Genomic DNA, 27,201 nt, shown 5'->3' on the forward strand with positions numbered 1-27,201 from the left:
TCCCCCGCTGTCCTGGTCCCCCATGTGTGTATGCAGTCAGGATATCTCCCCTTCCATGAGGCCTAAGAAGGACCCTACACAGCTTCCAGGAAACCAGCAGTTAGTGTGACCCTGCCCTAATACAAAACAGGTGCCAGAGCTCTGAGCCAGGACAGGCTGCAGGGTTGCACAAAGCAGGTACTGGTCTGTGAGCCTTTGCCCCCATCACAGAAGGCTTTTTAAGAGCTGGCTACAACGTGATAATTTGAGAACTGCAAACTATTCTACTCCACTGCTTCTGACCAGCAGAATAATTTGCTCACTGAAACTGTGTCCGTGCTCTGTGCTAACGCCAGCAGGCGGGATATACCTGCGGCAGCACCACTGCTTGGTGGGAGACCCCAGGGTGCGAGGCGGGGAGGCGGGAGGGGTGCTGCACCCCGCACCGTTCTGACTCCATCGCTGCAAATCGCAGCTCTTGGATCTCTCCCCTCCCCAATTCTCATGCAAACATTTAGAAGAGGCGGGCAGAAAAAAGCACAAAGCAGGAGACATAAAGAGCGCAAAGCCTCACAGAGGCGCAAAACGTCTCTTCTGCCAGTTCAAAAAACTCTTCCCAGCTACTTGCACTAGGCAGGAGTGCATGAGCAGGGATGCAGAGCTCCCCTCCTACTGAGCTCGCAGCTAAAGTCCTTCCCCAGTTCCCAGGGTCTTCAAATGAAGATTTGCATAGTACTTCCAGATCATTCCCGAGAGAAGGGACAATAGCGCTCTCAATGCCCTCTCCCCCCCTCCCTCTTTCACTTACAAAGCTGATAAAGCCCTGGTGAAAAGGGGAACAAAGGATTTACAGATGGCAGAATATTGATTTCTGCAGTTCCAGGACTCCAGGGAGAAGATGAAGAACCCCCCAGAAACTCTGTGAAGTTTGAGACACAGGCGCTATCTCCGCGGCAAGGACTCTGCATTTCAGAGAGCGTCTGATGGAGGAAACACTGCTAGTCGAGAGGGATGAGCAGGTCCCTGAAAACTTGGAAACGCACAGAGATGAGATTACAGTCTGAAATCCCAGCGCGCACGTTTGTCGTTCCCAAGCCGCCCAAACGGAGAGGCGCTTCCAGCGAAAGCAGTTTGCCACCAGGCGGGCCAGGCCGGCATTGCTCGAGAGCCTTCGCCCCAGCTGACGGTGTCCAAGGCTTTTATAGATCTCTTGCCAGTGGTTCATGTCCTCTTCTCCCTGCTAGCCACCACTGCGCTAGGAAAAATAAGACAAGGGTGAAAGATGAGTCTTTGGAAAGCAGCCTTTGATTCTGAACTATAGTGGAAACTCCCTATCTCGAAACTCACTCAATTTAGGGCTGCTACCCGGCAGCTAAAGCTTCCTGCCTCCACAAGCGTTTCTGTGCTCGGCACATCTAAGCCCGAGCTTTCTTTTGTGGCACAAACATTCTTTTCCAGTGCAGCGAGTCACCTCCACCGAACACCAGCTCGCTGCAATCATCCACGTTCTGCTGAACTGAGCAGCGATCCGATCCAAAGTGTTGCACGTCACTGCTGCACACCCACCAGGAGCCACGTCAGGGGACACGAGTTCTGGCCGACCTCCACCTGTCCCACCACCACACTGAACACAGCTTTCTCCAAGTGACTACCAGCACTTCATATTTTTTTTCTTTTCCTTTTTCAGAGCTAACTTTGTTGCATTTCTGCACTCAGTAGGCTCCTGGATGCTGGATCTTTGGGAAAAACATAAATGTTGAAACCTCCTCAAAAGCTAGGATTTAGGACCAGGTTTCTCAAGGTGATAAGCTAGTTTGTAATTCAAGTGCTAGGCCCTCAAATAGGTCAGTTTTGGAAAAACTCACATTAAGTCCCTTCTGCACGGCAGTAGTGAGTACCTGTGAGTGCAAGAGGAGGTTCCCACATCACAGTTGTCTGTTTATTCACCAGTGCTTTCCCCACACCTTTGTGAAAACACGTGCTTCAGGATGACTGCGATCATCACAGCAATAATAACCATCACATATTGCACAGCTAAACATATTTCATACAACTACATCAAACACTTTTTAAAATATCTAGGTTTCTTCAAATACCCGCCTGTCTTATCGCGATGAGAAGAAAAATTTCACGTGGAATCTTTTGTGTCTTCTAGCAGTCACTCCCAATTTACACTACACTCAATGACAACGTGCATCAGACCCATTAGACTCCCAACACACCTAATAGAGAGATTAAGCACAGCTGTTGGGATGATAAAGCCTAAAAAAGTCCCATTTAAAATCCGTGTAACTGAGACTGTAATGAAACCGCCACTCAGGCTCAGCACAGACCTGAACCCCGATTTCAGTTGCTCTCCACAAGCCCCGTGGAGCTCCATGGGCAGAAGAAGTGCTCACAAGGAACTCCTAACCTGTGGCAGCTGTGCTGAGTTGCCACACTACATACTGCTCTCTGCGAGCACTTTCTTCTCTGCAGAGCATCTTCAGGACTGTCAGAGGAGTGAAGGTGTCGGGGAGAACTAGGGAGAAGCACACCTTGGCTGCTCTCACCTGCACGTTGTCTTCTGAGGCTACTGCAGCAGCACAGCTCACGTTTTTTTCATTTTAGAGGGGAACTGCTTTATGCTTCTTTCCTCATCCTAGACAGAAGTTTGCTTCATGTTTTGCTGACCTTTTTTGTTTTCTCTCCTCTGTAAATATTAGCGTCCGTTGCTTACTTACAGTTCTTTGCTACAAACAAGAGTAGTTTTGTTTATATAGCTCCTGCTACAAAAACACCACCAGGATTTGCTTTAGGATACAGAACTTAATCTTGGTTACATCACTTAAATAGTATACAAAATAATTATTGTATCTTCAGTTCCCAAGAAAAGTCACATGCAAATTCCTTTTTAAAAGTTAGATATTATGCATCTCGTAAGCCTGAATCCAAAGGATGAAGGTGAAGAAAGGCAAAATCCACCTTCAATGCGGACAAGATCTTCACAACATAACGTTCCCAACCTCCTTTGGCAAAGCAGCTGTGTGCCCACACAGAGAGCTGTAGTGGTTTCGGGTGTGTACTGCACAAAATGCATCATGTCACTGAAAACAGAACAACACTTCTCTAGGTACCATAATGCCACCAGGGAAAAACTTCTCCTTTCAGTATGGAAGCCAGACTGTTCTTATTTATTTAATGAAATATTATGAAAGCAAATTCCTGGAAGAGGTAATCACGATCTAAAAAAAATAGAATAACAAACAAACCAAAGTGCTTATTAAGGTTTACACTGCACTGCAAAGGTACAGTAAATGTAAACAACTAAGCAATATTTTTATGCCAAGGTGTGTTTCACACAGCCTTCCGAGATCCTGGCCACTCCTATATGCTACACAGTAAATTTGTACACGAGCCCCACTCCAAGTGAAAAAGGGAAATCACATTCCCCGGCAGCAAACACAGCTCCCTAACAACCGTGCTGTAAGAGCAACCCAGCCATGCCACAGGCTTTAGTCTTGCCAGCAGGAAAACCATCAGTTTCGTGGGACCACGTTGAAGTGTGAGCCCGTCCTACCCCCAGCGAGAGCAGCACTGTGCAGTAACACAATCCCAAACCAGGACAGAGCTCTTGCACTTCCCTTCACCTCCTCTTCATCTTTCGCAGATGCCTACTTTGCAACAAACCTCCTCCTTCTCCTTCCATGAACAAACATACCTTGCTAGAAGGAAAATACAATTCCTTCATCACAATTCGCTCACAGACCAGACCTTACCGCTGTTTGTTCCTGAAAGCCCCGTTTCTCTGCCCGTTTCGGTCTCTATATGTATTAGAGTTCTCTCGTTTTACTGTGGGGTTTTTACGTGTTTGAACATGTACCTTCTATCTACGGTGTTTCTATCAAAGGCCAAAGAGCCAACCATCAGGCTCCAATAAAGAATTATAGCAAAATAGGATAGAGATATTTGCAAATTAATAAGGATTGTTTTCTTTTTCTGCAGATCTTATGTTTATTCAAGTGACCTTGCTATTTCAACACAATCATCCCAGGAATCCACATAATTAAAAACACAACAGCCGTCACAAAATTGCATTTCATTAACGACAAACATCTTTTTACTGCCATGAATTAAAGAGTCTTTATATCCCAGTGATGGGATTGGTCCCTAAGGTGAAAAAGTCACATTAACAGCACTTCTCTGCTGCTGCATGCAAGCTCAAAGACAGCTGTGCGAGCACTTCACCGCCAGGATGTCCCACACAGGGTGCCGGGGCTGTCTCCGGCTGAACACTGCGGCCTCCGAGCCTCGCTCACGGACACCTACACTGGGAGACGTTCCTCCGGTTTTCTCTGTACACGATGCCACAGATCAGTGTGTTGCCTCCTTTTTTCCCACGTCCCACCCGGCACTGCGCTTCAGCGCCCTGTGGAATGCAGTACCATCCACTGCAGACCCCCTTCTCCCTGCCCCGGCCCGGCGCCCCCGGGCAGCCTCCGGCGGGCACCGAGCCCCCCGCTCCCCTCACGGCCCCCCCCCCCCGCTCCCCTCACGGCCCCCCCCCGCTCTACACCAGCCCCGCCCGAGGCGCCCTTCGCTCCCCTCAGCGCTCTCCCACACCATCCCTGTCCTCGTCAGACGCCCAACGCCCCTACATCGCCCCTCAGCATCAACATGGCGCTAATTCTCCTCTCCGCCCCCCCTTATGCGGAAACGCTGCGACGCACACGCCACTAACGGCTCCTCCCTCCCCGTCCCCGCGACTGACAGCGCATGCGCAGCCCGGCGGCTTCAGCCCGCGGCGGCCCAAGGTCAGGCTCGCGGGCGCAGAGCGCGCATGCTCGGGCCCGGCGGGGCGGGGCGCGCAGCCGGCGTGTCCCCTGCCGGCCGCCGTCGGTTCCGGTCCCGTCCCGCTGGGTGCCCGCGGACTCCGGGGGGATGGCGGCGCTCGGAAGGGTCTCCCGGCTGCTGCTCGGCGCCGCTGCCTCGCGCTCCCTGCCGGGGCGGAGCATGTCGGCCGCAGCCCACGAAGGCGGCGGAGGTAACGGGGGTGTCGGGGCGAGGGCGGAGCTGGGGCCGGCGCGCCGGTGCCCTTGACGGCCGCCGCCCTTTGCGGCGGCGCCGCGGAAGCGGAGCGCTCGGCAGGCGCTGGCGATGCGAGTCCCGGCGAGGGGCGGCAGCCTCCCGGGGGGAGCCGCGGCTGGAACCGTGAGCCCGGGATCCCCGAGGGAGAGGGGAGCGCTGTTTTTCCCGTTAAAAAAACGGGGAGGGAGACCCGTCCCCTGGTGAGGGACGCGGAGCGCAATTTCTCGTTAATGCACTGATGGCATTTAACGTGCTCGCAGGTCGCTAATGCGAGGGGAAATGGCGATCGTCGCTCTAACTCGTGTAACGCTTCCTTCCAGCCCGCCTGTGGAAGCTCCTGACCTTCGTCGTGGCGCTGCCCGGGGTCGGTGTCTGCATGCTGAACTGCTACCTGAAAGGACAGCACGAGCACGAGCGGCCCGAGTTCGTTCCGTACACTCACCTCCGGATCAGGACCAAGGTACGTCCGCCTGCTCCGGCTAAAGGCCCTCTTGTTGTCCGTGACTGCAGAGATCTGAGATAGCTCCAGTGTCTCTGACTGTCCTGTCCACTCTGTGAGGTGCTGTATCTCAACTCACAGCTTTGCTTCCGAGACAGAACAGTTTCTCGCAGCTCAGACGAAGCATTCACAGGTCTTCCCACCCCCAAGGAATCCTGCTCATGTCTTGCTGAAAAACCTTTAGCTCCTGGAGCTTCTGTACTTACCTTAGACTAATACAGATCTAAAACCTGATAGAGGTGACCTCAGATTCTCAAAACTGGGCTCCTATAGTATAGCACAGTTGATGTTTGAGCAAGAGCAAAGATCTTGTCTAGAGACAGTGGCTCCCAGCTGAGGGAGACTTTTCTAACTCCTGCTTCCTACAGCCTGGGAACAGACACCAGCTTGCTTAATCCATCAGCCCATCGGGCTGTGTGATGTTTGAGTCCATATTGCTGATTTCCTGTGCTGTACAGATCTTTCAGTGAGCTGCCACTGGCTTATTGTCTTTCTTCTTTCGCAGCCTTTCCCATGGGGTGATGGGAACAAAACTCTGTTCCACAACCCCCATGTTAATGCTCTCCCAACCGGTTACGAAGACGAAAACTAAGATCCTGACCACAGCCAGAACTTTGGCTCTTCCTGCCTTGGACCAGAATGTTGTGTGGGAACCATCGTTTAGGGAACCATCGCTTAAACTCCACATTCCTTCCGCGATGAAGCTGAATGGCATTGTGGCCTCTGTCTGTGCTTGTGTAGAGGTCCTTTAAATAAACGACTCTGAACTTCAATTTAGGATCTGACTTTTCTGTTAATCTGAGTCCTTAGAAGTTCCATAGTTCAGTGTTTGCTTAAAACATTGAGGCTTCCCACAGGATACACTGCAGGAGTAAAGGGGTTTGCCTGCCTGAATGTTAGTACCTGCTCCTCTGTCTGATAAGGCTGACACCAGGAACAGTCAGCATGGCACGTCACTCAATTTAATCTTCTTCAGGTCTAGTGTAACAGATCACTGTAAACCCACAGCTCCCAGCCAGACGAACAGGTATCAGGCTAATACTGTAGATTAAAATTCAGTGTGTACTGAAGCACATTCTCCATAACCAGCTATTGCACTATTTAGTAACAGTCATGAAGGCAATTTTATCTTAGCCCCTCCTGGGAGAGGGAGTGGCAGCAAAGATGTCTAACTAAGCTCTGCGTGCCTTCACAGTGTCAATCTTCAGCGCTCAGATCTTCTAGTATATCAGCACATACGTTGCTCACAACTCTGCTTTTCACAGATCTGCAGTCTTATTGTACAAAGTCTCTCATACAGGCATTACAAATGAAAACACAACTTTTGCTCCACTGCGTATGTCTGTACAATATATACTGTGTCTGTCGGAAGCTTCTTAACCTAGAAGAGCTTAATTATCTTCCATAGTCAACAGGCAGTTTCAAGGCTCTGAGTCTGTTCCAGTACAATGTTAATTTTGCAGTTTTTCTTCTCTAAGTCAACCATTTTCCAATTCCTTGTGCAACTTCTGTATTTTTTTGCATGGCACAGAAGAGCGAGCTGTGTCTTAGCTGTCGTTAATACTGTTTCTCCCAAAAGGAAGAACCCAGCAGCTGACTTGGCATCTTGCTGCTGAAAGGAGTGATGGATGACAAGTGAGAATCTCAAAGTGGGCACTGCAGGGCACCCCTCTTCATGTTTCAAACCAATTTATTCCATCCAGTTACCAGTAAAATGATTGCTAAGACAAGCTTTTCTTTGTTAAAAGCACAGAATGAGGCACTGATGGGAACAGTTGTTTTAAAGCTAACTGACAAAATGACACTACGTTTATTCTTCCATGAAGATCATAGAAAAGCAAAGTTAAGGTATTCCTTAAAAAAAAACAAAACAGCAAAGCTGCATACCTGACAGTCCCCAAAATGATATGTACAGTGCTCTTGGAAAGGTCTTTCTCTTAGCTCACTTTTTAAATTTATACCTGAGTAACCCAGCAGTTTAAGTGTCGACAGCTGTTTTTTAAGTGCTATGTTCAAGCCCTGTACTGACATTGCACTGGCTGTCTCGTGCACCTGAGAAATGGAGTGTCGCTACCCCAGGCTGCCTGACCTCAGCGCTGCACCTGATGCGTTCAGAACGTCGCTGGAGACACGGGGAACAGCCCCAGCAGTTCCTGATCTGCACAAGTCCCGCACTGCTCCCAGTGTTTGCGGTCATTACTCAGGGGCTGTGCTGCAGACAAGCCAGCTATTATGTCTGAAAACTGCTTTTTTTTTTTTTTTTTAAAAAAAGTAAAACCTCTGAATGATCCTTCAAGTAGTGCTTAAAAGCAAACAGAGTGAAGCTTACTTTTTTCCTCACTGGAATTCTAGGAGAATTAGGAAGTTATCTTCTCTTTTGTCCCCAGGCCATAACATTTTTTACTCTTTCACCTGTGTTGGCATAATGAGAGGGGAGAGCTTCTCCCCATCCCTGTATGAGGATCAAGGGAAATCTCCCCTGCCACAATGCTCACAGGGCCACTGATCCCTTGCTTGTCTTCCAAACACCCTTTTTGTAGTTGCTGCAAGTGTTTCTGCAGTTTACAAGCCAGCACAAATGAACTTTGATTGCTTTCCTAGGTGTGAAGTACACACAGTTCAGGAGCAGCTTCACGAGCAGGCAAGCTCCCCAAGCGGCAGCTGGGGCCTTTAACATTATTGGCTGTCGAGCTTCAACCCAAAGTTTCCCTCATTCAACACGCGCTTCAAGTACCACCAGCAACAGTCTAACAGTGATCATGGCCAGCCTGGTGCTTCGTGGTACTGGGGAAAAGGATGGGCAGGTCTGCACTGCAGTTTTACTGCAGGAATGCATAATGCTAAAGGAGAGAGAATTCACGTCCAGGATTGTTTCAGTACCTCAGAAAAAGCTGAAGAAGCAGCCTCTGCATTAAAAGTGTCATCTTCAGCTTCTGTTGCAGGCCATCTCCGTCCCTCCTAGAGGTCACAACCAGATTCTACCAGACAGTTATCTACTTGAACAAAATATAACTTGGTTATATTTATTTTAGCTAAGTTATTGCAGGTCCAATAGTGTGCTTTTATACCATCTCTGTTGCCAATACAAAACAGTGCTTTAGCCCCTTAGCATTCAGGGTCATCTAAAACAAACTTCTTCCGCCAAAATTCAGCAGCATAGAGACAAAACAAAATAAATCAACCCCCTTCATATTTTTGAACACTTTCAAGTGTTATACAAATAAGCAAGAGAAATCAGTCACAAAGCAACTACTATCTCAGCCCAATCTAATAAGCGTTCTCCCATTATGGAGTACATTCAACAGGAAGTTAGTTCAAACGGCTTTTCACACTGTCTGATGCTGAACCACCACCACCAAAATTCATTGCAAAGGAGGCAGTAGTTACCACATGATCCAGTTTTTTTTTCTTTTTTTTTGTGGCTGTTTGGTTTTATAAGCGGAGAAGATTCCTCGCTCCCGAGAAAGCAGCTTAACAAAGGTCTTATCCAGGTGACATCTAGCCTTACGCCTGGTGACGTTGCTTAGTCCAAAGGCTCACGTTAGTGACTTCACCCATACAGTTGAGGTCAAGAGGAGTTTTCAGTTTTCCCTTTGCTTGGGCCCATGAACTCCAGGCCTTCAATGGGTATGTCCTTTTCCTTGATCGCTTTCTGAAAGATGAAAAACAAAACAAAAAAAATTAAACTTGACACATCTTTGTGGTGGTAAGTGATGTAATCTTCGGTACAAAACACAATCCAGAAAAAAGTAGTCTTCAGGCTTATTTGCATAAAGTTTCAATATTAGAGATGCTCAAGTACATAGAGAGAACTCATGGTGAACTCCCATCCATAGAATCACAGAACGGTTTGGGTTGGAAGGGACCTCAAAGATCATCCTGTTCCAACCCCCCTGCCATGGGCAGGGACACCCTCCACTACACCAGGTTGCCCAAAGCCTCATCCAACCTGGCCTTGAACACTTCCAGATCCCACCACTCAAAGGTACCGCAGCCTCTAAGCCAGCCGGCTTAAGAAGTCACGTTAACGAGAAAAATAGAGCGAGAGACACCTGTAAAACACTACACGTCCTGACCGGCAGAAACAGGAGGCGAGCGAACCGGGAGCACCGGGCGGAGGCTGCTCCTGGGGCCACCGGGAAAGCGGCGAGAGGAGCCCGTGGAGTGGGAGAAGGTTTAGGGCGGAAAGCGAAGGGGCATGAGGGCACTCGCGGCGGGGGCGACGCGCCCCGCACGCACCTGCACGCACAGCTGGTAGCGCTTGAAGAGCTGCCCGCAGGGGTCCCCGGCGCTCTCGCCCTTCAGGAACTTCTCGGCGAACCAGCGGTTGAAGCACTGGTCGTACTCGCGCTTCAGGTCGGTGCACGCCTCGCCCACGCTGTTCATGGCGGCTGCCGAGCGCCGGCCCGCGCCCTCTCCCCCTCCCCGCACCGGCACGGCCGCGCCGCCGCTCTGACGCGCTTCCGGCGCGGCGCGGTGACGCGGCGGGGCGCCGCCGTTGGCCCGCCATGCGGACGCCGTGCCTCGGCCGGTGGCTCCGGGCGGCGGGGCTGCCGCTGCGCGTCCCTCCGGCCCGGGCCGTGCTGGCGGCGCACGGCGTGCCCCCCGCGCCGGTGCCCCCGCGCCCCGCGGGGCAGCGCGGCGAGCCGCGGCCGCCGCCGCAGGTAGGGCAGCGCCCGGAGCGCAACGGGGGGGACGCGGCCCGGGGCCGTGCCTCCTGCCGGCCACGCTCTGCCCCGGGCTGTTACCGGGACCAGCGCCAGCTCCGGTTTGCCCTTCGCTAGGCAGGAGATGAGCCGGAGGAGAAAATTACTGAGTTCGATGAAAGTTAGTTTTCTAAGGAAGTACAAGGCATCAGCGTGTCCCAGCAGATGAACGCTCGGGGTTTTGCCGTGTGAACGGTTTTTGGTTAAACAAAGAAAAGTCGCGCTTTGTTAAACTTGCTCACCTTTGCCTTTTTTGTCCGTAAATACAAACGTCTCTTCCTGCAGCAAGAAGTGACAGTGGACGTGCTGGATCACTTGGAACAGTTGGCCTTGGTTGATTTCCGCGACGCGGAGGGCGTGGAGCGGCTGCGGAAAGCGATCCAGTTTGCTCATCAGCTTCACGAAGTGAACACCGATGGAGTAGAACCCATGGATTCAGTCCTGGAGGACAGGTAATGGATCGCAGTCAGCAGCCTCCTTTTAACTGTTAGTGTACCAAAGTATTGGCGTTTGTGACTTTTTTTCCTGAAAATCTCCCTCTGCGGTTGAGCGCTTGGTCCCTTTGCTTACAGAAGAGTCTTACCGTGGTTTTGTGGGGAAGGAAGATGTCGTTGGCACCCATGACCTTTATGTGCAAGCATAGCAAAGGTGTACTTCAGTTCCTCTGTGTATGTCTTGTCATGAATGATCTGCACATGCTGCTCCCCAAGCATCTGTCAGTGGCATTCTTACTTGCTCCGAAATGTTCCAACGCTTGGCTGACTGCCTACTCAAGACCAAAACCAGGTTTCGAGATAAGCCACACTTTGTACTTAATGTTCATAGAATAGCTTAAAAACAGACTAGTAATCTTTGTTCTTCAGGTGTCTGTATCTCAGAGAGGATGATGTTACAGAAGGCAACTGCACAGAAGAGCTGCTGAAAAATGCCAGAGAGAAAGTAGAGGAGTATTTTGTAGCGCCACCAGGTACTGTCTTGCTTATAAAAACCTCTTAATTCTGTTTGAATTAACCTGAGGAATGCAACCTGCCGTAGCTGCGTTTACTTTCAGAAATATTAGCTGGTAATAGGGAAGTACTAAAATAAATAACTGTAGCCATCTGGAAAGCCCAGACTGCAATCTCCTGGTCCAAAAGCAGGACAGAAGCTATCCTTACTCTAGAGTTACTGCAGACGTTGAGTGATTATTTACAGGAAGTCAGACAGGACTTGCTTGTGTTCCTTACTTGCTCAGGAAATTGCTTGTACGTACTTAGAATAATAAAAAAAAAAAGCTGCTTGTACGTACTTGGAATAAACATGAGAAACTAAGCTGTCCTACCTGGAAGGTACCTTACAGCTGGTCTCACACAACTTTCTTTTTGTTTTCTATCAGGTAACATCCCTTTACCAAAGCTAGAAGAACGAGAGACTTTTCTGCAGGGCTTTTAGCGAAAGCTCGGAACCTAAACACGAGTTTATTGTTTTATTTGGGAAAACTAAGGTTTGTGCAGTGACAGCTGAAATACTCTGGCATGTATTTTGGTCAAAAGAAGAGCGCTTGAAAGACGATTTACAGAAGGAGGGTGTAAAAAGTTTACTGCTGAAATTTCAACGTTTGTGAAGCTGGAAGGCAGCATGACAGATCACTTTAGCACTGTTATTTACCAAAGTGAATTTGATGTTATTCTTTAAGATACTGAATGGCTTAAAGGCTTTCTGGAGAACATTAAAATGTGATGATTAAAAACCCCAGGACAATCTGTTTTTCCACAACTAGTCTGTCAGGAAAACAAGAGGGGTTGGAAGGCTGGATTTGCCTGTTTCTCCCCTTTAGCTCAGCTCTGGCTCTGACCCACTTGGAGTAACAAAGTCTGGTGTGGAGGAGGAGTCCATAGCGTTGCTGAATACCTCTGTCACGTGCAGACAGAACTCAGATTTTCATTATGGAAGAAAAGGCACTTTGAGAAGATGATTCAGTCAAATATTTTTCTTGTATTGAATATTTCCATTTTATCTCTGTGCTCCATGTCTGTATGGGTTATGTTCTATTTCGCACTTTGTACTTTTATTCTCACAAATCGCATACCAGGAGTTGTACATAATTTGAGAAAGAACTTTTCATGCACAGAAATAGCTGCTCTAAAATTAAAAATCTTTGCCATAAATATTTTCTGTACACCAGACGTGTATCTATAGTGATACTGGCAATATTTCCTAGATTAAACCGTTTTTTTTGTTTCAAACAAAGCATTGGAGTTGTGTTATTTAAAATATCCTATGTGGCTAAGCTTGTTGTAGATAAAAGAATAATTACTTGTGAACTTGGCATTTTTGTTCTGTTGGCACAGTGAACTGAATGCGCACTATAACTGTGGTGATTTTTTTGTTGTTGGAACAGGTTTTAGAAATACAAGTACCCCAGTACCCTTTGATGTTGCAGACAGACATTGCTAGCAGGAGGCTAGCAACAGCTTTATTAGAAGCAGCTTTTTCCTTCTTGGATGGTCTCCCATCCACATGTAGATTTAAGAATCCAGAATTATTTATTCTCATTTTCATGATCTTTTTCTAGTGCGTAGAGTTACATCCTGAGCCACAGTAGAATTTCCTTCAGAAGTGCTAGCAGAAAAGATCTCTGAAGTTACTGTAATAGGATACCACTGATCACCAGTTCCGAGTCTGCTCTTAACAGCTCTTGAGAGCCTGGCAGGAGAAGGAAAGTAGCCTCCACCATGACTGTGCAGGCACAGGCTTCCCCTGAGGGCAGAAACTCACCTCACAAGATGTACCTTGATGTCATCCAGCTTACACAATGCGTATTCTGTATCTTTTTGCAGAAAAAAGCCAGTCCTCCCACTTGGTCTTTCTGTACATCTCCATGATAAACACCACCAGCTTGGTGCATGTGTCCCTTCAGGTCCTGCCAGCTGTCTGATAGAGGAGGTCTTGAGCATGGCTGTAGTATTTCTCCAGTGAACTGCATCCTCCACATTGCTGCAAACAGCAGGTAATATAAATTAGAGATTAGTGATACACCGTCACTGTTTCTTAACATCTCAGTAGTCCACCAAGCATATTAGAAGTATCATCATTTGAAAAACACTGAAAAAAATACTAAAGGGTTGAATAGTACTGATACTAGGTTCAGCTGTTAGTGGCTCGCTCTTAGTACCACGTGTCCAAACTGCTTTGACAAGCTCGTTCTTGGGCCGTTCATTACGTGCCACGTGTTTAATGGAAAACCTAGGCTGAGTGGAGAGGATTACAGTTGCCTTTGCTGGTGTAAGAAATCACAGCTTCACAGCCACTGGGTAGGATCCACTTTCACTCACTGCCCTCAAAGGCTGCACGTTTGACAAGCTTTGAACTGTTCTTTTTTTTTCTTGGAACTGGTATTTTTTTTTTCATATCTCTCTGGCAGGAAGCGAGAGCAAACATTGGTCCCACTCTTATTTGTGCAGTTACTTCATTATTTGTTTAATCTTCCATAATATACACATATACATATGCATACACATAAAATATGTAATTATTATGAAACTTGAATTCTTTCAAGGTGCTGAATTAGTCTCTATCTAACCCCACTAATGCAATTCTCAGCAAAATTGTAACACTATATTCATGCTTTAGTCTCAGGCTTTTAAAGGTTCAGACCCAGCAAATGCTGAAGTTTTACAAATATACAAACTCAGCCTAAAAGTCATTTATGATGCATATATAAATCACAACAAGGAGAGACCTCAAGTCACACCGCACAAGCAGCATGTTAGCACAGAATTCCTAGTTTGAGAAATCCTCACTTGTTCTATCCATTTTGGTTTCCTCCTTTGACCATCAGAGAGAAGGGGGACACTGTTATTTACATAGAAAAAATGAAGAGGAATTTGAGAGTGAACCGCACGGCCACGGGATCTTCCAACATGATATATCCTCAAGTAACTATTTAAAAGCAACAACAAACCAAGAATTTGCACAAGGATGATCCCACATTCTCAGTGCAGCACAGGCTAAACTTAAAACTGCCTGTTCACTGCTGCTCCCTTACCCGCACACTCCAGTGAGAGAACAGGCTGCCTAATGCTTGTTCCCCGCAGCCCAAACTGCATTTAAAGTGGAAAACACACATTTCCTTAATTAAGGGGTTTGTTGCAACCTCACCACTAATAAGGGAGTTAGAGCCCTGACTCAGACGCCTTCAACCACCAAAACAGAAACCCTAGCAAAGGCCCGATGAGCTGCCTACGGGGCAGAATATGTTAGTGCCTCAGCCTGCTCTCAGTGTCTCTAACGTGGTGGCTGCTGTGCCCAACGGGATGGTACAAAGCCCCACTGAGCCCTGGCTGCACCCCAAGGTCAGGATGAGACGGCCTTCATGGTACTGGTTCACCTGCTTTCACCATGGGACCTCGACACGCAAGTGGGTCCAGATCTGGGTCAGACCTTAACAATATTCTGCCACAATGGAATTTTTAAACCCTGGCAAGTGAATAAACATAGTTAAGGACTCGTGTAATAAAATTGCTACCTGCAAATTCCTTGCACCTGCAGTGAGGCAAACATAACATATATTTGTGAAATGATTCATCTTTTCTCAGTGGTTAATAGATACAGCACAAAGAAAAAAACAATGTTTGGTTAACAAAAAAAACAAAAGGAGGCCACATTCTGAGATGATGTAAATGTATCTAGTTTCCCTGGAGACCATGGAGACAACTTGACTTAAATCTGCTAAGGTTTTTCCACTACTATGTAGATATGTAACATACAAAATTGGATTAGAAGCCTTGGCATATAGATTCCAGGTTTACAAAGAAAATTTGAAGGTGGAGATTTCTTCAGTTTTATGGAAAAAAAGAAAATTGAGCTTCTTTCATTACTAATAATGGTTATTTTCTGTTTTGACAGTAATTAGGAGCCCCAGGAAAAATCTCTGTCAGATATAGTGATACAGTACTCAACACAGAGAAAGAAAAAAAAAAAAGCCTCAACTGAAAAGTGCTTACAATCTAACCTCCATCTGCAGGGGAATCTCATTATAGGCCTTATCCATTACCCAATTTTCTTCAGCACCTCCTCTACTCCAGCTATCATCTGTGAATTTGTTCTGCCTTCCCCTGCAGCTCTGTCCTGAGGGAAACTATACTTTTATATTCTAGATTAACAAGTAAGGCTCTCATGTTTCTCTTTAAAGCAGCGTATCTCAGGCTTTAATGCTTCTCGTTAACGACATGTATCTCACCCACACGGACATTTCCTGCAGTCGTCATCACATCTGTTCCTTCAGCTAACCATTTCTTAATAAATGTACAGAAATTTGCCTGCAGCTACCAAACACAATCACCTCCTCAGAGATTCATGGGTGTTTCTGAAGTTCATTGTAAGCACTGGGAAGATTGTGAAATGGTTCAGTTCTGTCAGCACAAAACTTTCCAGTACTCAAAGAACCACTGCTGGTGCTGCAGATGATACACAAAGTTCTGTTAATTGCTTACTCTGGCCCCAAGACTATTCAAAGCTTCTTCAAGCTGTTAGCACACAAGGTCTCTTACACCCTTTCATCTGCTGCATTAAACCAGATAAATTTGCTTAATTTTATAACTTTCAGAGTTGTCCCTAACACATGCTCCTGATGGCAAGACCGAAAGCAAAGCTGTGAATTGCATCTCTTTTAACTGGAATGCTAAAACCTGGGAGCTACTCTATACTTTAGAGAGACAAAGTATACTCTCTATACTTTATACTCTCTATACTTTAGAGAGACAAAACTACTATATTCTCCAGTTTCAATATTTTGGGGACAGCATATTCTTTAGGTTGCCTCAGAGCTTGCAAAAGCAAAAGGTTGCTTGCAGTTATGCTGCTTTTGCTACAGTGACACTGAGCAGGTAACTATACTGTACTGACATGAAAAATGTTTGCATTTCAAGTGAGGTGGATGACTGCTCTTGAGTTTTTCATTTCTACAAGATGACAGTCCCACCGACCAATATTTTATTTTAAGACATCCTGTGCTGTTTGCTATAGACATGGTTCAGAGTCCTGTTATTAACAGATCACCCGCTATGGAAGACTCAACAGCAATTTTCTAACTGCTGACAACAGTATAAGCAGAAAGTGCCCCGGGGAGAGTGAAACTAACAAAATATAGCACTGGGGATCTCCCAAAACATCTTGCTTCATTAAAAAAAAAAAAAAAAGCAAAAAAAAAAAAAAAAAAGCAAAAAAAAAAAAAAAAGCAAGAGTTGCACAAACGGTGAGGTCTGGAAAAGATGCCTTAAATGAGAAGTCTGATGGATTCAGTTCACTGAAGGAACAAAAAGAGCTGACTTGATCATCCTTGGTAAACATGGGTAAAAGATTTCTATCAGAGGTCACTTAATCTGAAAAACAAAGACAAACTGAAAACAGACAAATGAATTGGAAAGATGATCAAGTGCCATTTATAAGCTATGGAACTCCTTACTTACTCCATCTTACCAAAAGAGGTATCCCAGAACAAAGAGAAACAAGGGCCTGTTGTAGAGATTACTGGGTTAAATTTGGTGTCTCTGAGATCTGGGTTGGGGCGAATAACGACATGGCCTCTGGGGCCAAGTACCAACTGCGGAAAGGTGTTTTACAGAAACTGGTGGACACATTAAAATGCACTGGAGACCGCGTACTTTAAGGAACAAATGTTTTGGCCCAGGGTCACTAGAGGATGCCAGAGGCACGTGGCACGGGGGAGGATTTCCATACGCGCCTGAAATCTACATTAACATCCGCAACAGCGTGCGCTCTGCCGGACGTGCTCTCCGGTACCTCACCCGCATCCTGCGGCTACGGGAGACCCGGGACGGCCCCCGAGGCTCCGCTCCCACCGAGCCCGGGGCTGCGCCCACGCCGCCGCAGCCGCCGGTCGCTATGGGAACAGACGCAGGCGCGAGGCATGCCGGGCTGAAAGAAAACGCAGGAGTAAAACTCCACCAGAGCGCCGGGTCGCGCCCAATGAGCGCTCGAGGGGGCGGTAGCGCTGCCCAATGGCTGGCGGCCGGTGCGGAGGGGGCGGGGCTGGAGGCACTCGGAGGCGACGGCGGCGCGAACCGAGCAGTGAGCAGCGGTGCCCCGCTCCGCGTACGGTCGGTCCGCAGCGCCCGCCGAACGGTGAGGGGAGCGGCACGGGCTTTGGGGTGAGTCAGCTCCTAAAGGACACCGGGACCGGCTGCTGTGCCTCAGCCTTACCGGTGCCCGGGCACACCGGCAGCCCGTGCTGCTGAGAGCGGTGCATCTCCCGGCAGCTTCCCGGTGCCAGCCCCTTCCCCAGCGGCTGCATCCCTTTCCCGCATCCCTGGGAGCTGCAAGCGGGACCTCCCCTGTAGCCGCGCGGGGTGCCGAGCCCGTGGCGGGCGGTGCTGCGCTTCGTTCGCCTCCCTCGGTCGGGAAGGGCCGTCGGGGCCGGGCGCCGGAGCGGCTGCGCCCTCTCCCGCGGCTGCCGGCCCGCGCCGGGCGGCTGCCGAGCCGGAGAGGGGCCGGCAGCGCGGTGGTGGCCGGCGGGGTCTGAAAGCTGCATCGGCGCTTGTGTCGCTCCAGGCTGGAGCGCCCGGAGACCGGGTGCTTAACGTGACCGGGCTGTTGGGCCGCCGTTCCTGCGGCTCCGAGCGCGGGCTGTGCCTGTGCCTCTGGCACCGCCGGCAAAATGCTGCACGGCCCCGGCTGTGGGCACCGTGCGGACCCGAAACCGGCTGTGGGTGATGACACCTGCGGGAGTGCTTGGCAGGTGATTCTGGCGGGCGGCTGCTCCTGCAGCTCTGAACTCTTCTCTTCTTTGCTCGGTGCAGACAACCATGAGTGATCGAAAGGCAGTGATCAAGAATGCGGACATGTCAGAAGAGATGCAGCAAGACTCTGTGGAGTGTGCTACTCAGGCCTTAGAGAAGTACAACATCGAGAAGGACATTGCTGCTCACATAAAGAAGGTAAATGTTTGCCTGTAAGGTCCTCTTGAAATCTCCATGCACATGAAAAATCAAGCAGGGAGAATGCTGCTAGGCAAGTAGCTCTAGAGAAACAAGTTCTCAAGACACTAGATAATCAAGTTGGACTTTCTCTGTAGGCTGGTGTCCTTGTGTTCCTTTCCCCACCCTCTACATGGACTTTTCCAGGTCCTTCTGTTTTTCTCTTGCGGTACCTTGTACTTAAGCCTTTTCTGCCACTGTCCCATTGTGCAGGTGAACCGAGAGTGGCAGCTGACTGTCCCTGTGACTGAGCCTATTTGAGAAGTGGTGGTTTCTTGACCTTGTAATAAGTGGTTTTGTGCTTTTTGTTTTGGTTTGTTTTTTTTTCCCTCACCACATGTAAGATAAACAGTTCATGCTAATGCAGAACAGATGGTTCATAGCTTCCAGTTTATCAGATTTTCTCTCCAACTCCTACTGGGAGCCTGATTGAGCTGCAAGTAGTTGAAGGGTGTGGTTGCACAAAACACAAACTCTTTCATGCTCTCACAAAGTCTCTTCAGCCCACAGCTGTTAGATACTGCAGTGTATAACCACTGACTGCACAGCTTTACTCACAGTAGCCTTGTACACATGAGTTATTTGAAAGTCATAGCAGGCTCCTGCCTCCAGTATATAGGAAGAACATGGTCTTGGGACCTGGTATCAAAGGAGTCGCAGATAATTTTCCATCTAGTCCTTTCAGCATCCTTGTTGAAAACGGCTAATGAAATCAAAATAATAGCTTAATCTGTATAGAGTCAGAACAAACAGTGAAGTTCTTAAAAGTTACTGTTTGAGATCATGGTGTGACTTTTGGGGAACAGTTACTTCCACAAACATATGTTTTAAGCTTATTCCTGCTCAGCTTGGAGGTACTTTTTTTTTTTGGGTCTGACTAAGCAGCAGATGAGTTGTAAGTGACAGATGATCCCTGCACTCAAGAGCATATGCTGCTCCTTAATTGCCTTCCAAAAGTGATACTTGCTAACAAGTAACATACTATTGCAAAAAAACCCTATGAGACAGTATTAGTATGATTCTCACAAAAATGCTGAATTCTTGTTCTCTCTTCTGCAGGAGTTTGACAAGAAATACAATCCCACTTGGCACTGCATCGTGGGAAGGAACTTTGGCAGCTACGTGACTCATGAGACCAAGCACTTCATCTACTTCTACCTCGGCCAAGTCGCTATTCTTCTCTTCAAGTCTGGTTAGAACCACGGACTGTTGCTGAAACTTGCACCTGATTACAGGACTAACACTAACTCCAAACAGCCTCCTACCTTCAGCCTTCCTGAGGAAACAGTCTTCAGGGCTTTTGTTGTATTGTTAATGGTCAGGGATTTTGCTGTAGCAGCTAGTATTTTCATTGTGGCTATAAAAAAGGCAAAAATGTCTTCCTTGTATTTATTTTCTTTCAAAAGACAGCTTCTTTGCTAATAAAACTGTCAGAACAAGTTTATCTGTTGAGAGTTTTCTCTACCTTTCTGTCTTCTTAGTGTTTGCATTACCCTCTTTGATCCCCTGTGAATGAAGGAGGAACATCCTGACCTCCCATTTTTCTCCCTAAATCCACAGCTTCTGCATCCTGAGCTAATCTATGAATACATCGTCAGCCAGTGACTGAGAACAACAGGGCATATTTTCCCTAACAGAAAAGAAACTGCTTTTCAATCCTCAATAAGTGTATTTTCAGTATGCACAGCCTCCACTGCAGATTCAGTTCAGATACGTGTTGCTTTTCTGATTTCAAATGAACTGGTGAGCTAAAAGCAATAGTCCTTTCAGAAGAGAGAAGTTTTCATACTAGTTCCTTATACAGCTGTTACTTTAGAATGTAAATCTGTACTTTCTCTAGATTATTTTCAATCTATCCCTGTATCTTACAGCAGTGCTACAGAAGCATCTGTTCAACCAGTTTAAAGAACAGAAGGAAATACACAGTATTTTTATGTAGAGATTATGCATCTAGCACCGACAAGGAAAAAGATTCCATATGGAGGGGAAAACATGTAATCTCATCCCAGAATATAGTTATGCAGTCATTCTCCTTCAGGAAAAAATAACCTTTTCTTAGAAAGGAAACCTTAAGAGAGGTTAAAATACTGACTTGAGTGAGAAAAGTTGATGCAGAGCTATTTTATTTCACAAGCCTTCCATTTGCCTTTCAAAAAAGGGAAGTAATCATGGGAAAAATAACTTAAAGCTCACATGACAAAGATAATGACAGCTTCATAAAAATCTAATAAATCCAAGTTACTTCTCACTGGTACTTCTCAGTTTTGGCCATGTCCTTTCCGTGGCACTTGAAGGGAAACGCAAGCGTAAGAAACTGGCCACAGAAGTCATTTCATCTGCAGATTTCTAGGGCGTGGGGAAAGGTGGCTGATGTTCTTCTGGGTCTGACTGCTGAGCAAGTATTTGTTGCACAAGTTCTTAAAACTCCTTTTCAATTCTGATTAAGTGTTAAGATTCCACAGCTTTCATGTTCTTCAGGAAAATTACACTTCCTGTGTTCTGCTACATAGTAGACTCACAGTTTGAAACCCGAGTGAATGGCAACAATGCCCGAGTTTAAATTCTGATAATCCACATTAAAAAAACCTGCATCTTCTATCATTGCCTTCAACTCCTCCTGAAAAATAATAGTTCCATAATTATAATATCCCGAGAGCCTATAAGCCAGCTGCCTGCAGGATGATGCTGGGACTGTGTTTTGTGTGTTAGTGAATTCAAAGAAATACTGTCTTACCTGGGGAGGGAAACGTCGGATGCTCTCCACGAGATACTGGTAAGACTTCCAGTCACCAGCAATAACCTCACCCAGAACAGGGATAACTTGGAAACTGTATAGATCATACAGCCTGCACAGACAGACAGCAAATACAAATTAATACAAAAAAGTTTAAAACCAGCCCTTTCCATACAAGTTTATCTCTGTACCACTACACTACGGAGTCTGTATCTGATTTTAAAAGTGTACAGTGGTGTGGCCTCAAAGTGCCTCCATCTCTTATTCTGGCTGAGTACAAATAAGGGAGCCCTGTGACATGACAAATGTTATCATGCTCCTACCTGGAAAGAACAGGGTTGCTGACGTGGCTAAATTCAAGGCAGAGAAATCTTCCTCCTGGTTTCAGCACACGATACGCCTCCTGAAGTGCCTGAGACAAAGCAGACGCGATAAGTTTGTTTCTGCAGAACAGCACCTGGCTATTATCACACCACGCGATGGCAACTCAGCGATAAACTGAGGGGAGTAAAGGGAATCCTGATTGGCAATCTCCATTATTTACTTGTGGAGAGGCATCCCAAGACAAGTATGAAAAAATACTCCAAGCAAACAACAAAACAAACCAGAAAAACTCTTGCTGTTACATAAATACATTTATATCAGGCTTTGTGTCAAAACTATGATGTCAGGTTTGCAATTTTTCGTCTTTTTGCCCTACTCTTAGTTGATGAATGTTTGCCAGTAGAGCTCTTGTAATTACAGACCAAACCCAAAAGGGAGAAGGTGACTCAGCTACAAGAAGCTGAAAATGAAAAGAAGGCATGATAGTAGGTTTTGGTTGGTTTTTTTTTTTTTTAATCAAAAGAAAAGATTTTACTCAACTGTGAGGCACACCCAAAGGATCAAAGAAGAAATGATACTGCGTTTTGGATGAGCAACGTGTGAGAATAGAGAGGAAGGAGAGGGAAGAAGAAAACCTTTGGCTACTTTGAAAATTCCATCCTATATGCAAAATAAAACAGCCAAGAAGAATCAAGAGAAAATTCTGTTTACAACTGTATGTTTTTTGCATACAAGAGCACAGCAGGTTGTACATCTGCTTGGCTTCAACTGCCATGTTCCTAGGGGATGAAATATAAACAGTACACATATGTGACAGGAGCTCTGCAAAACAATTGGAGGCTTGGATGTGTTTTGTATCAGGTCTCCAGGGAGCTATGCTACCAGACTACTGTACCCATGAAGGAGTGCAAGACAAAGAGCTTGTGCTTCAGAAGGGTGCAGATGAAGCATTGTGAAAGTTTATCCACATTAGAAGTTTAAAGGCATACAGTTCACGGTGGTTCAGATCCAAATGCTACACTTTCCATAGAAGGAGCATTGCCAAGGTTGTAACATACTTCTCCAAAACAGACAACTAGTCTAAGGAGACAGTTCATCTAACGTTCTTCACCCACAAGATAGCTAGTCATTCTTGAAGGACAGATAACGTTTAGAACAAAGGATACTACTTACTCTAATTGAGCACCAGGGGGCTGAATGGGTTAGTTCAATGGCAGCGGTGGCAGCAGCCAGCTGCTTCCCACCTTCCACTCTGGGAGCTCTGCTGGCTCAGGCAGAGAAACAGAATGGTGCAGGAAGCGTTGGACCCACTGCAGGTGCGATATACAGAAGATTCAGGAAGATTCAAGACATGCAGGCTGATGGCACTGCGCATATGTAGATCTGGTCATATCATGGGTCAGGAGAAGGTGGGGAACGACCGCAGCATTCAGCCCTTTCTGCCTTAGGAAGAGACTGTGTGGCTTGCCAAGCTGAAAGGATTGGGCACAACGAGTATAAACCGAACTTTTTACGGCAAAGGTGGGGCATTTCATGGCATTCTTCATGCAAACAAGTTGCACACTACATGACACTTATTTTAAATGTTTCAGGAGTAGGCAAAGGTGTTCCTTTACCCAAAGTAATTCCTCCTTTGCTTCCTCCACTAGAACAAAAAACCTCAGGTGAATCACGAGGATCCCATGTCAGGATACACTGCAGCAACTTACCAAATCAATACGAGTTACATTTCGGATTCCAAAGGCAATTGTGTAAACATCAAACTTATCATCATCAAAGGGCAACTCCTCAGCATTCCCAAGGACCCAGGACAAGCCTGCAGTAAAAACCAGACACAGAATTAAACTCAGGCTCCTCCAGAAAGACTAGAACTTTGCTATTGCAGAAGGAAATTATTATTAATAAAGTGATATTTGAAACTAATACTTCAATTTAGCATTTTTGTTGGCAGAAAGACACCTTGGTCTATACTCACAAACCTTTCAAGGCCCTGTACTGTACAGCTGTCTTTCAAGCAAAGTAGTTAATTTTTCAGATTAGCCAAAACATTCTTCTCCATACACACGCACGTTATGCTCACAGTGCCTTAGTCTGCCAAGAAGATTTCACACAAATCTTGCGTCATAGCAGAAAGTAACCGGCTTTCCAAAAACCGGCTGCCATTTGTTGGTAGTAAAGTTGCAAAAAGAGAATCTTTGCTCAAAGAGTAACTATAAACAATTATTAATGTCTTGCCATGCAACAATAGCCAAAACACTTAAAACATTTTGCTAGAACACTTCCATAGATTGTGGAACATGGAAAGCCACACTCTTTCCATCAGCACTATGAGTATGTGATCGTGCTGCAGCTGTGCTACTTCCCAAACTCCAATGGATCAAGGACATGTCTAGCTGTGGATTTGTACCAAAAATAACACTGCTCAATTTAGAATTAGTAGTTCTTAAAGTCACTGATTTTGATGACTCAAACACAAAACAAAAAACTGACAGAAAAAAAAACAGGAGTCTTCTGCAACAGAGATCAGCAGTTTAAAAGAGCGGCATGCTAGAAAGTGACATGGAGGAGAGCAAAACACAGCAGAAAACAATAAGTGTTGCCAGAAGATTTCATTTTTATAAAATATATAGTTGTAGAAAGTATTGTATGCGAAGCAGCACGCAACATTACTAAAGCAGTAATTATTAGTGTTACTTAAACATGGATAGTTTGAAGAGACACCTAAGAAGTGAGCATTAAGAAAAGGTTTTGAGCAACAGGAAAACTGTCCCTCAGGATACACTGTGGTAAAATCAGAGGCCAGGAGATTTTAAGTGGATACATAAAAGGGGCTGTCAGTGTCCAGCAAGAGGAACTGGGGCACGTGCAGTGCAGCCTACCACTCCTGCTGGCCAAAACACACCATCAGCCGTTCTGCAACACGTTTCCTTTCAGCATGCACGGCTCTCACTGTTGGTGAACGTACATAGGAAAATATACAACTCTGCTGTTTGTAATTTTAAGAAAAAATAATTTTGGACCACAGACAGCCAACAGATAAGCAAGCTCTGAAATGAGATTACAACAACAGGGAGGAATCACATGAAAAACAGAAGGTAGGACACTAATGGTAGGATTAAATGGGTATGTGCTGAACAAGGGAGTGAAAATAAGAAGTCAGAATTGTGGCACAGTGGAGCACAAGGCAACCCAGGCAACGAGAAGACAGTTGGGCTTCTACAGCTATGATGTCCCAGGGAAGGAAACTAAAAACTGTAAATACTCATTTTGAGAATTCGGTAAGTCACAAAAATACCTAACAAGTGCAGCCAGTTAAACAAAATACTTTATTTATAGTAGCTGGGAGGCAGCACCAAGCTTTACTTCAGGTCCTAAGCTACTGTCATGAAGCTTTTATACTTACAATGTTGGTACAGCTCAGGTGTTCCCAAACTATGACGCACAAAAAGAGCTCTGGACAGGCTTGCAAGCTGCTCAGATAAGCACAACGCAAGCAGTCTGTCAGAGCCAGAAGAACCAATGCTTTCACTATTTGTTTGCTTTTTAAAGAAAAGGAAGATGCAGGCAGGCAACGGCCTGGGGTAACCCACCAGCAGGGAGCAAGAGCAGCTGAGAGAACCTATGCCAGCAGCTTATCTTGCAGCCTCTGTGTGTTACCGAGCTGTTCTGTACGCCCTTCAGCCTACACAACCTGTAGGCTGAAGTCCCGATGGGGGTGTGGGAGCAGGGTGCAGTGAAAGGACATGCAGGAGACCCCATAACACATACGCAGAGGCTGCCCAGGGCATACCTAATGGTGGTACCCAGGCAAAGTTTGGAAATCTGGTATAATTTACACTGCTACAATATTTGCCAAATACCCGTAAGTGAAGAGAGGATAAACAACTATCATACAAACGCTGAGCCACAAGCAGGACTTCTTTCTCTGTCTTACTTCTTAAAATGAGGCTTTTCAATCAGGATTGGCGTGGTCCCCAACAAGTTCTAGATATCAGTGAATTAATCCATTGATCTGCAAACTAACATTTTAAACTAACATTTAATATAACTCAGTTTCCCTGAGTACTATTAGCATGTGTTCTAACTGTGGAAAGTTTTACAGGTTCACAATACACTTCAGTTCTTGCATTTTTTAATTTGCTGCCTTGATTCTTAAAATATCCATTGTAAGACATTTAGTATAATCACTCTAAGGCTGAGCTCTTTTGCATTATCTGCCTTAGTAAAATCTGTCATTTGCACAGGTTTAGGTTATTTGACCAATTTTGAAGGATAGCTGGATATCAGACCTCATGGACATTTCCATATATGTATTTCTGAAAGTTCAAGTATCATTCAAGAGGATCACTGTACATCTGAACAATATGCTACATACACGCTCACTGAAAAAGTAACTCAACGTTGGCAGACAAGCACAGCTATAGTATACACTAAGGCTGTATAATGTATATTGTAATCCTGAAGTGGTGATTACCTGATGGCTATCACGTAGCAAATTCTTGCTATCAGGTACGCTACTGAAACGGTACAATGCATGACTCACCTTCGGAGTAGCCAAGATGCTGTGCTTTCTGCTTCCCAACTTTCAACATTTCTTTGTTAATGTCACAGACCACCACTTGGGAATCGCCTAGGGACTTAAATTTGTCTTCCTGGTAACTCTCAGAAATTTCCTGCCACGATAAGTTCTGATGGTGCTTAAGCTTCCGCTGGAGCTGGCGTTCTCGCATGGAGCGAACATAATTAATAAATCGAAAGGCGATGTCACCTGCATTTGTTTTAAAAGAAAGATACACATTTTGGAATGTTTTCTGACTCTAGGAAATTGGAACATAAGGCTTTGAACAGAGAGAGTACACACATATATATATATAAAAACATATAAAGGGAACATATTAAAGCAAAGAGTCCATGACTTCCTACAAACAGAAACAGTTTTCCATAACACATTATGGCAGTACTATAACACTTTCAGACCCTTGGAGTAAAACATTGCAAAACACAAAGGAGTTAGCTCTCAACCCTTCTCTGTGAAAATCAAGTAGATGCTTCACCACTTTTAGAGACAGGGAACTGAGGAGAAGGAAAGAAAAAAAAAAGCTACACAACTTAATTCTGAACAGACTCAAACAGTTCAAAACCAGCATAGTATTGTCATGTGGAACTCACCAAAATTATTTACCTGTTCCTCCAGCAACATCAAGAAGCAGCATTCCGGGGGAAGGGTTCATTTTATGAACGAGGATATCCTTCCACACTCGATGAATCCCTAGAGTCATTGAATCGTTCATTACGTCATATTTCTTGGCCACACTTTCAAAGACCTGGTAAACTGCAAAGAAAGGACAGAATGAGATGAAATGTACTTGAAAACGCTCCTGTGGCAGTAAAACGGGTCCTTTATTTACTCGTGGAGGCCTGCCACCACGTGGAACTGAAAAGCACCACCTGAAAGCTCCTTACAAAAAGCGTTATCGAATCCTACTGAGCCTGTTGGCTAAAAAACGTCTCTCTGGAGAAACGCAGGCTCTTCCCGAGCTGAGGGAAAGCACCGAGCCGGCAGGACATCGGTACTATTCGCCGGGACTCCCGGTAACGCCTCAACTCAACGGCCCGGCTCCAAGCACGCCTCCAGCGCCCCTTCGCCCCCGCGGCCCGCGTGCCCCGGCTGCCCGGGAGCCCCGTTACGTTCCCGCCCGGCCCGGCCCGGCCTCCCTCGGGGCGCCGCGCGCTTCCACAGCGGACTCCGCCGCCGCCCTCACTTTTCTCCCTCCTCTCCGCCTCCGTCACGGTCTGGAAGCCGAAGTGCGTCTCCGGCCCCGCGGCGCGGCCCCGCGCGGAGGCGCGGAGGGCCCGCAGAGCCCCGCCGCGGCGGGCGAGCAGCGCGCGGCCCGGGCAGAGCCCCGCCGCCGCCAT

The 27,201-nt window shown here is 46.6% G+C and overlaps 5 protein-coding genes across 7 annotated transcripts; 3 read left to right on the forward strand and 2 right to left on the reverse strand.

Moving 5' to 3' along the window:
• The first annotated feature begins 4,899 nt into the window (after nucleotides 1–4,899).
• Nucleotides 4,900–6,318, forward strand: COX6A1 (cytochrome c oxidase subunit 6A1). The gene is made up of 3 exons (XM_086623514.1): nucleotides 4,900–5,002; nucleotides 5,367–5,506; nucleotides 6,051–6,318. The coding sequence occupies exons 1-3, from the start codon at nucleotides 4,900–4,902 to the stop codon at nucleotides 6,135–6,137; spliced, it is 330 nt and encodes a 109-aa protein (XP_086479640.1). The 3' UTR covers nucleotides 6,138–6,318.
• Nucleotides 6,319–8,718: 2,400 nt separating this feature from the next.
• On the reverse strand, nucleotides 8,719–9,950 carry TRIAP1 (TP53 regulated inhibitor of apoptosis 1). Its single transcript, XM_009992125.2, has 2 exons — nucleotides 9,785–9,950; nucleotides 8,719–9,197 (listed from the first exon to the last, which is right to left on the reverse strand). The coding sequence occupies exons 1-2, from the start codon at nucleotides 9,929–9,931 to the stop codon at nucleotides 9,114–9,116; spliced, it is 231 nt and encodes a 76-aa protein (XP_009990427.1). The 5' UTR covers nucleotides 9,932–9,950; the 3' UTR covers nucleotides 8,719–9,113.
• A 103-nt stretch (nucleotides 9,951–10,053) lies between these two features.
• GATC (glutamyl-tRNA amidotransferase subunit C) lies at nucleotides 10,054–11,983 on the forward strand. The gene is made up of 4 exons (XM_086623518.1): nucleotides 10,054–10,209; nucleotides 10,537–10,703; nucleotides 11,115–11,218; nucleotides 11,627–11,983. Exons 1-4 carry the CDS (start codon nucleotides 10,054–10,056, stop codon nucleotides 11,680–11,682), a joined length of 483 nt encoding a protein of 160 aa, XP_086479644.1. The 3' UTR covers nucleotides 11,683–11,983.
• Nucleotides 11,984–12,989: 1,006 nt separating this feature from the next.
• Nucleotides 12,990–19,671, forward strand: DYNLL1 (dynein light chain LC8-type 1). Of its 3 annotated transcripts, none has more exons than XM_086623306.1 (3): nucleotides 12,990–13,240; nucleotides 18,051–18,188; nucleotides 19,287–19,671. In XM_086623306.1, the coding sequence occupies exons 2-3, from the start codon at nucleotides 18,057–18,059 to the stop codon at nucleotides 19,422–19,424; spliced, it is 270 nt and encodes an 89-aa protein (XP_086479432.1). In that variant the 5' UTR covers nucleotides 12,990–13,240; nucleotides 18,051–18,056; the 3' UTR covers nucleotides 19,425–19,671. The 3 variants fall into 3 exon arrangements, with proteins under 3 accessions (XP_086479432.1, XP_086479433.1, XP_086479431.1); XM_086623307.1 differs by lacking the exon at nucleotides 12,990–13,240 and adding an exon at nucleotides 17,329–17,402; XM_086623305.1 differs by lacking the exon at nucleotides 12,990–13,240 and adding an exon at nucleotides 17,329–17,376.
• A 681-nt stretch (nucleotides 19,672–20,352) lies between these two features.
• COQ5 (coenzyme Q5, methyltransferase) lies at nucleotides 20,353–27,201 on the reverse strand. The gene is made up of 7 exons (XM_086623455.1): nucleotides 27,048–27,201; nucleotides 26,468–26,617; nucleotides 25,829–26,053; nucleotides 22,995–23,101; nucleotides 21,285–21,373; nucleotides 20,962–21,073; nucleotides 20,353–20,844 (listed from the first exon to the last, which is right to left on the reverse strand). The coding sequence occupies exons 1-7, from the start codon at nucleotides 27,199–27,201 to the stop codon at nucleotides 20,743–20,745; spliced, it is 939 nt and encodes a 312-aa protein (XP_086479581.1). The 3' UTR covers nucleotides 20,353–20,742.

Source organism: Tauraco erythrolophus, chromosome 19, assembly GCF_009769465.1.
Source record: "Tauraco erythrolophus isolate bTauEry1 chromosome 19, bTauEry1.pri, whole genome shotgun sequence".
Classification (NCBI taxonomy): Eukaryota; Metazoa; Chordata; class Aves; order Musophagiformes; family Musophagidae; genus Tauraco; species Tauraco erythrolophus.